Raw genomic sequence first — 9,714 nt, 5'->3', positions numbered from 1 at the left:
CACCCTTCGAACTTGTTGAAAAAAAAAAAAAAAAAAAAAAAAAAAAAAAAAAAAAGTGGCCAAGTTGATGAAATGGTTACCAACTCAAAATCAAAAACATAATTTGACTTGTACAGTATGCAAGAGCTCATTTCAGCAAGAGGTAGGGGAAAAAGAAACACCTAATGTCTTCATGATACATTAGTATAACAATCCTTGCACTGTGTAAGTTAAACACACTTATATTTCTTATACCTAAAAAAACTCTATTTCATCCTAGTTTATACATTTTATGCACATGGCAGCAAGAAGAAGGATCGTTGTGCAATTCTCATGGTGGCAATACAGAGATTGTTGCAACAACCACGCACAGTGAACGTAGGGAGCTTCTATTTTCACACCATGGTTTACCTCTGGTGAGATGGTGGTGGTGGTGGTGGTGGCGGTGGTGGTGGGAGAGGAGGGGCTGCAAGGATGGAGGGCTGGGGAGAGGAGGTCACTGTGCTAAGGGGCTGTTGAGGAGGTGGATGTTGGTTGTACTGGGTGGTGACTTGGTTTAAAGTTTGTTATTTCTATCTTTTTGGGTCTCAATATCTTTTCCTTCCAAAGGGTTCCACTTTTCTTGATCTCTAGAGATTAGAGGGCAGTGTTTCGGGTGTAGCTAGAGGTGGTCATTTTTACTCCCCCCTACCCCTCTTTCTGGAGGACCCATCCTTTGATTTTCTTGCAATCGTCCATTTTCATTAATAATACTCTCTTTCCGTTGTTGCCGATCAAAAGGTGGGAAAAAAGGTTATAAAGCATCTTCATGTTTATCCTCATATTTATGCAAGTTAAACTCGTCTTAACATTAAAGGTTGGCAGTGATGGTGGATTTTATTAGGTGTTTGTTTTCTCAAAAGTACTATCCTAGGTTTTAAGTTTATCTCCTAATCATCTCTTCTTGTCTTTTACAATTCAAAACTGTAGCAATGAGTATTAAAATCCATATATGGGCCTAAATAATCTTTGACAGTGACTTCACTACAACAAAATACACTTTTAACGACTAAATTTTTTTTTTTACCTATGAACATCAACAGAAAAACAAAACTAGATTTTTTTTTTTTTTTAGTCGCCCACAATGATATATATAAGCCCTTGCAAATTGTTAAAACAACTCTTGATCCTAAAATTAAAAAATATATAAATAAAAAATAAAAAAGAAGAAGAAATTCATGTTGCATGGGTGGCTTGCAACATACTCTTGGGGTATACCCCTAAAGGTTTTTTTCTACATGGCCAAAACAGCTCAAAAGAATAAGTGAAAAGTAGTGATGGTGCCCTTCAAAAGTGGGAAAACAAGAAAAGTAGTAGGAAGTGGGGAAAAGTGTGATTGTTTTATGAAGAGTTGTAGTTGATCCATCTACAAGATTTTGAGCCAATAATTGGAAACAGTTCTTATCACCTTCTGCCTCTGTTTAGCAAGATGGTTTTCAGGCTTTTTTGGCTATTTTAGCCACAAAAAACAAAATAGGCTATTTTAGCCATAACAAACAAAACATCACATCCAACCTATAATCATTACATTCTTCTCTCACAAAAAAAGTCAAAAAAGCCAAAAAGCCAAAAAGTCCTTCCCAAACCAAGCTTTTTAGCCCAGGCTAAAATAGCCAAAAAAGCCAAAAAACCAAAAAGCCAACCTACTTCCCAAACCAAGCCTCTGTATGATTACAATCTTGTATCCTAAACTTCAGAGCATATCTTTAATAGTATCTCAAATTTCTGTGTCCAATTTCAAAATTTACAAAGTTTGTCATTTTTCTAATTTAATTTATTTTATTATTTTGCACTAATATATTCTACTTTTCTATTTTATCTCCCACATCCTATGTGATTCCGTATTTTATTTTATGCAAATTTGAATTGTTATTTTTTTGCCGCATACGTATTTTAAAGTTTCATTTTTTAATTTGCATTAGTATTTTTTAGAATAATAAATTATAAATATATCCCTTAAAATTTGTTTAAATACAAATTCCTCCATATAATTTTAAAAATTATAAATATTCCATTATCAAAAAAAATTATTTAACAGAATTAACAAAAAAAAAAATTTCTATCTACTTTTCTATACAACAATAAAAATATCTTAGTTTTTAATTAAAATATATTTATGACACTATTAAAATTGTTAATTAACTTAATAATTTATTAATAAAATGATTTGTTATATGACTGGAAACTTGAAAGATCGAAATATAATTTTTAGAACTATAAGAGATCTATATTTTAAATAAACTTCAGGGCTCGCTTGGAATGTGAGTTGACTTTTTAGTTATTTTAACCTGGGCTAAAAAGTCTCGCTGCAGATAAGTTTTTTTGGCTTTTTTTTATTTTTGTAAGAGAAAAAAATAAAATGATTATGGTTAGATGTGACATTTTATCCTATTTAATTAAAATAACCTATTTTATCTTATATGACTATTTTAGTCCCAATGGGACAGCATCCCAAACACTTTACGCTATTATTAAAGGAATTATAGATACATGCAACTAGAGATATATGTTCCTATTGTACAGTAAATTTTTTAAGTTATATGATCATTATGCCAACAAATACTGATGTTTACAAATAGTTTTTACTTTGATAATAAAACAGTGACCCAGTGAAGAAAGGATACAACCCCATAAATGCCCTCCTAAGCTTGTAGCATCTACGAACTCAAACAAGAGAATACTTTAATTTGATTTCAGATTTACAATTTGATTTCATATTATAATGAGAAATGTTTCGTAGCTCGAAACACTTTTGCCCCCATATGGCTCGACTGCGCAAAACAATGTCGTTTTGGACATTTTTTTTTTTTTTCCTCTTTTATATCTAAAATAGGGGAGGGAGGAAGAGAGAGGGTGAGAGAAAGAGAGAAAAGAGGAAGGGCGAACACACACACACACAGAGGGGAGAAGAGGGAAGAAGAGTACAGAGAGAGAGAGAAAGAGAGCTGGTGATGGCGATGGCGATAGGCAACGGTGATGGGCAATGGTGCGAGACGGTGATGGGCGACGGTCCTCTCTGTTCTCTCTGTGTAGATCTGTTTTTGGTTTGTTTTGTTTTGTTGATTTTGAAAATCTATGTTTGATGATGATGATGTTGTGTGTTGTAGTTGCTGTTGATGGTGATTTGAACAGTCTTATTGGTTTTGTTGGTTGTTGATGATGATATCTGATTGGTTTTGGTTTTGGTTGTTGATTCTCTCTGTCTCTCCTCTCCTCTCATCTTCTCTTCTTTGAGTTATGAAAAAAAAAAAATACAGAACAATGTCGTTTTGAGATTTCAAGCCATTCAAACCTCTGATATTTCGAACTACGTAACGGTACTGTATTATAATCCACTATATGTAGAGAAAATGGTTGCCTCCTAGCCAAAATGATATGACCTCAACCGTCAACCTTGTACACCCAAGTAGGCTTATGTCTAATTTGAAAATAAATTAATTTAACAATTTTTTTGATTAAAATATAAAGTAAAAAAATTAATATATCTCAAATGATTTTTAATATTTCATAAAACGATATGTAAAAAATAAAAAATATATATATATTTAATTGTTTAATATAAGTTTTAAACTTTTTAATTTTTTTTAGTAACATACGAATCGAGGGCTTAGGATTCATTTGAAATTTAGATTCATTTTTTGACTTTTTAATTATTTTAATTTGAGATTAAAAAATTTCATTTAGAATAATTTTTTTAACTTTTATAAAAATAATAATAATAATTATAAATTAAATATAATATTTTATTTTATTTAACTAATATAATTTATTTTATCATATATAACTATTTTAGCTCAATCTAATATCCCAAACTGGCCTTACCAAGTTCCAACCACATGAGTCAAATAAAAGTAATAGATTCGATGTATTTTTTATAACAGCAATGATAGAGATCCCTTTTGTGGAGGATCCCCACAATCCCCTTTGTGATCCACACCATTCATGATGTGAACTCCACATATACATGAGTGAGCCCCATATATCATGAATAATGTAGATCAATAATGGACATATATATGAGTGAGCCCCATACATCATGAATAATGTAGATCAATAATGGGGTTATGGGATCGTTTGTAGGGCGTCTGACTCGTTTTTCCTTTTATAAAGATAAGAAGGATTAGCACTCAAAAACTAATCACTTTCGAGTGACTCCCTACCAACTATCCCAAAAGAAAAGTTATTACTTATCATCACCACACATTCATATCAGCCAAAAAAATAATGAAAGAGATATTCCCAAAGATGAACTATCAAATTCAGATTCAAAGTTTCAAACCAAATACACACATGTATTTAGAATAACAATAACAATAATAATAATAATAGTGGGAAGAAGAAGAAGAATACGAATATACATGTACTGATTGAATAGATCACTCCACCTCGAATTCAGATTCAGATCAAGCAGGTGTTGAATTCCCGGCGACATGTTGTGAGGTCCACAGTATGTCCTTGAGCGCCGGCCGGAGCTCCTTACTGCAGAACTGGTTGTATTCCAAGGTGTCGCCGCTCGATTTCTTGACTTCCACCACCAGGAACGACGGCGTCACGGCGAAGATCTCCGCTGCGATCGCCAGCTTCCCTTTCCTCCCGCTCTCCTCCCCCTGCAGCCTCAAACTGGAGTCTCCGCTCTTCTTCACACTGAACTTCCCCGCCGTCTTCGCTGCCACCGATTCCAGCGTCGATATCACGCTGCTCGCCGGTCTCGTCGTCGCGAACCTCATCTCCTCCTTCTCCTCCCTCTTCTTCTCCTCGAACAACGGCGACAAATCGAAACCTTCCGATAACGAAATTATGTGAAAAGCATTCAGAGTCTCCGTCTCTTTCCCCTTTCCAGAGTCCTCGAAACTTGTGATCTCTTCAGATCTCACAATTTTCGGATTCGTCTTCTTGAACCACGACGAATCCATGATCTTCGCGATGTTGATTCGAGTGTTCGGATTCGGATCCAACAGTTTCGTAATCAATCTCCTCGATTCAGGCGAAAACCATGGCGGACACTTGAAATCTCCCCTGTAGATCTTCCGATACATCGCAACAATATTATCATCCTGAAAAGGCAAGAATCCAGCTAACAAAACATACAATATGACGCCGCAGGACCAAATGTCCGCCTTAGCGCCGTCGTAGCCCTGTTTTCCGATCACCTCCGGCGCAACATATGCCGGAGTTCCACACGTTGTGTGGAGGAGCCCGTCCTGCCGGAGATGATTCGTGAACGCGCTGAGTCCAAAATCGGTGACCTTCAGATTTCCATCGTCGTCGAGCAAGAGGTTTTCAGGCTTGAGATCTCGATGATAGACGCCGCGACTATGGCAGAAATCAACGGCCGAGATCAACTGCTGAAAGTAATGTCTAGCGATTTCTTCACGTAATCGGCCTTTGGCAATCTTCGAGAAAAGTTCTCCGCCTCGAACGAGTTCCATAGCGAAGTAGATCTTGGTCTTACTAGCCATGACTTCATGAAGCTCCACTATGTTTGGATGTTTCACCATCTTCATCACCGATATCTCGCGCTTAACTTGTTCCATCATCCCAACCTTGATCACTTTCTCTTTCCCGACGATCTTCATCGCCACGCTCTTCCCAGTCTGCAAGTGTCGTGCATGGTACACCTTCGCGAAGGTTCCGTGCCCTAACATCCTTCCTAACTCGTACTTTCCATGGAGAACGCTCTTGTCGATAGCCATGAAACTGTGTAGATAAACTAAAAAAGCAAATAAAAGAACGAGAAATGTTTACAGGTTATGGTGGTGGCAGTGGTGGTGGTGGAATCACCCGTCTTCGACGTGTTTCCGGTGACAATTCCTGCCGCCGGCGGATTTCTTGGCTCTACCTCCGCTCGTAGAAAACGAAGCTTTGCTCATCTCTCTGCATTCCCTATATCTATCTCCACACTTCACAAACTCCAAAATGGAGGTTTTTTAGGGCAGAAAAAGAACCAGAGCCTGAATGAATCAACTAGTTCTCTTTGTTTCACTTAAACCCCCACTCTCTTTATAGAGCAAGGGTTTGGCTTTGGTGCGAATTTACTTTTTTATCATTTGGCTTGTGGATCCAATGGTTGTGGTGATTCTTGTTGCTGGACGCGTGTCGTGATCTTGGGTATAGGGTATATTTTTTTATGAGGGATTATTAAATATTTCAAGAGTAGGATAATGTGTCAGCTCATAATAATGATTAATGAAAAAAATATAATAATATATTTTTATTTTAAGAGGTGATTTGAGATATTGTAGATAAATATATTTTTATAATTTTTATAATAAAAAATATATAAAAAAATAAAAAAAGTAATTAAAAAAATAAAAATAAGATGTTAATAAATATGATTCAAATAAATATATATAAGTAAAAAAATTATATTTTTTTTAATTTATCCCAAATACCTACTAAATAATTAAAAAATAATAATATAACATAATAAATGATGATAGACGAATAAGTAGGGGTGCAACTCGGACGGGTTCGGTCGGGTTGGGGGTCTGTCCAAGCCCGACCCGAATTGTATTTGACAGTGCCCAAGCCCGCCAAAGCCCGACCATGAACCCGAGCATTGCTGCCCAAGCCCGGCCCAAGCTTTGTATTTTGAACTCGGGTTAGCCCGAATTGCCCGAATTGGCCGAGTCCAGAAACCTATAAGTAGATCTAAGGATAGACATAAAAGATACTAATCTAATGGTAGAAGACTAACCAAAAAAAAATAAAAAATAAAAATTAAGACTGACTCTTTTACTTAATAGAAGACTAACCAAAATAAAAATAAAAAATAAAAATTAAGACTAATTCTTTTACTTAATTTATATATATTATATAATTTATTAAATTATATATATATATTATATATTATAATTTATATAATATATTAAATTCAATTCGGGTTCGGGTTGCTCGGGTTGGCCATTGGTTCTGCCCAAGCCCGGCCCGAATTGTAATTCGGGCATCAAAAATCTGCCAAAACCAATCCAAATTATAAAATATAGTTGCCCAAACCCTAAAAAAACTCGAGCTGAGCTCGGATTGCTCGGATTGAGCCCGCCCGAATTGCACCCCTACGTATAGATTCGTAACACTCCGAAATACTTAATAATTGATCTTGCTGACTGGTGTGGGGCCCGTTACGGTGTCGTGTTGTGTTATTAATGCATGGTATAAATGTTTTGCTCAGAGTATGAAAACCGCCCGGCACTAGGTAATATTACCATTTTGTCCTCAGTATTATCAACGATAAATATGTTGCGTTTGGAATATTCTATTCGAATAAAGTATTTTGCAATTCTATGGGCCCAGGGTGTGAATGTTTATGACTGCTTCTGATACGATTATCCATACTTTACCCTTTCAGTATTTTTTTAAATAGATGATCGTGTGATAGAAATTCATGTGTATAGATAGTGCAGGATATATTCAGTTAAAAAAAAAAAAAAAAAAGTGCAGGATTTATGTAGAGGCTGTATTTGGTATGGTGTTTTTTTTTTTTTGTCTTGGGTTATTTTAGTCCTAAAATAATAAAATAAAATATTATATTTCAATTATAATTATTTTATTTTTTTTTCACAAAATTAAAAAATCAAAAATCTCATCCCAAATGAGATTTTTTAATTTCAGGTTAAAATAGTCAAAAAATCAACTCACATCCCAAACAAATGTAGAGTTCATGTGGAGTGTGGTTGACATTAATTTTTGAATAATTTCTTAATTGATAAATTTAAGTTTGTAGTATTATTTTTTTATGATTTATACATATTTTATTTTAGGATAAATTATAAATATATTTTTTAAAATTTACATCTTATTCTTTAAAATTTTTAATTTTATAATAAATAATTTCTTTTATTAATAAATTATTAAGTTAATTAACTCTTTTATGATTTCATAAATATATTTTAATTAACAATTTAAGTAATTTTATTATTGTATAAAAGAATAATTATAAATTTTTTTTTTGTTAATTCTGTTAAATAAAAAAATTTAATAAAAATATATTTATAATTTTTAAAATTGTAAAAAAATAATTCGTATTCTAAATAAATTTAAAAAGTTTACTTACAATTTATTCATTATTTTATATTTTAAAAATATTGTATTGGTTATGTATTCGGCCAATGGTAGATGGATAAATATTTATAGGGAAATTATTTTTTCTTTTTTAGTGGTTTCCACGCAATAATTCAACCAAAGCAATCCTATTACAAGAATAGCTACAGCACCCCCAATAAGAAAAATATTTTTATATTAATAAAAAAAATTATAACATTAAAAATTATAAAATGATTAATTTTTGTATGAAAGTGATATTATTATTTTTTTCAAGTTATTATTGAAATGTTATTTGGGTGAAATATTAATAAATTTTAAAATGTGATCTTATAAATTGTTTAGATTTTTTTTTTTTTTCCTCTTATGAACCTAAATATCCCATTAAAATAGATATTACATAAAAAGCAACTCACTTATATGTTTGTATTTAATTTTTGAGGAATAAAAGTGAGTTTCTCCAAATGTGAAATAATACATGTGGACAATCCGGACTATAGAGATTTTAGATTTCACTCTTTTTGAAACAAATCTCACATTACCAACAAAAACATAACACTTAAATAATGTAACACTTCAATGTAACACATACTTTTTTCAAATATAACAACGTTACACTATTTTTTCCAAACGTAATAGTTCAATATAACACATTCCAATGTAATGCAAAAAAACTTCTTAATGTACTTTTTTAAACATAATACCCCAACCAATGTAATCCTAAAGTAACACTCTAATGTAACACACTTCAATATAACACCACAACAACAACAACAACAACAATAAAAACTCTTTATTTTATTTTTCTTAAACGTAACACTCCAATCAATGTAATCCAAAACGTAATACTCTAATGGCACATACAAAAACACTAATAAAAAAAAATTAGTGTACTTTTCTCAAAAATAACACTCAAATTATACATTTGCCCAAAACTTACTAATAAATTTTTTTACTCCCTTTGAAACGATTTAAAGAATTCCATATACACTAGGAGTTTTTTTTTTTTTTTTTTTTTTGTGTTACAATGGAATGTTACACTAATGAGTTTTTCTGAAGTGTTACATTTAGGAAAAATATACTAAAGAGTTTTTTAGTGTATTACATTGGAGTGTTACATTAAGGAGTTTTTTTTTTTTTAAGTATTACATTGAAGTGTTATGTTTGGAAAAAGTACATTATTAAATTTTTTTAGAGTGTTATAGTTTGAAATTATAAATTTGTCCAAAACTTACTAAGCCTCCGTTTGGGAAGTGGGTTGGCTTTTTGGCTTTTTGGCTTTTTTGGCTATTTTAGCCTGGGCTAAAAAGCTTGGTTTGGGAAGGGCTTTTTGGCTTTTTGGCTTTTTGGCTTTTTTTTGTGAGAGAAGAGTGTAATGATTATGGGTTGGATGTGATGTTTTGTTTGTTGTGGCTAAAATAGCATGTTTTGTCTTTTGTGGCTATTTTAGCCCCAACCCACTTGCCAAACACCACCTAAGGAGTCTTTATACTCCTTTTGAAATGTTTGAAAAATCGCACATCCTTTTGAAATGTTTAATAAATTCCAAATTTCAAATCATTTTTGTACTCCTTTTGAAATGTTTGAAAAATCTCACAATTCAACTCATTCCAAATAAAAAAGATTCTCATATAAAAATTCATATCAAATTTGATT

General features: G+C 32.7%; 1 protein-coding gene across 1 annotated transcript; it reads right to left on the bottom strand.

Moving 5' to 3' along the window:
- Window positions 1-4,254: 4,254 nt before the first annotated feature.
- Window positions 4,255-6,236, bottom strand: SIP3 (SOS3-interacting protein 3). The gene has a single exon (XM_028207502.2). The coding sequence runs from the start codon at window positions 5,709-5,711 to the stop codon at window positions 4,422-4,424; it is 1,290 nt and encodes a 429-aa protein (XP_028063303.2). The 5' UTR covers window positions 5,712-6,236; the 3' UTR covers window positions 4,255-4,421.
- Between the last annotated feature and the right edge of the window lie 3,478 nt (window positions 6,237-9,714).

Source organism: Camellia sinensis, chromosome 5 (assembly GCF_055761805.1).
Source record: "Camellia sinensis isolate YWXY chromosome 5, ASM5576180v1, whole genome shotgun sequence".
In the NCBI taxonomy this organism is placed as follows: domain Eukaryota; kingdom Viridiplantae; phylum Streptophyta; class Magnoliopsida; order Ericales; family Theaceae; genus Camellia; species Camellia sinensis.
The sequence above is the reverse complement of the archived record's forward strand: the minus strand, read 5'-3'. Positions and strand labels throughout refer to the sequence as shown.

What these genes read in the sequence shown, in the direction of transcription:
- SIP3 (XM_028207502.2), bottom strand. Translation starts at nt 5,711, where the DNA reads ATGGCTATCGACAAGAGCGTTCTCCATGGAAAGTACGAGTTAGGAAGG.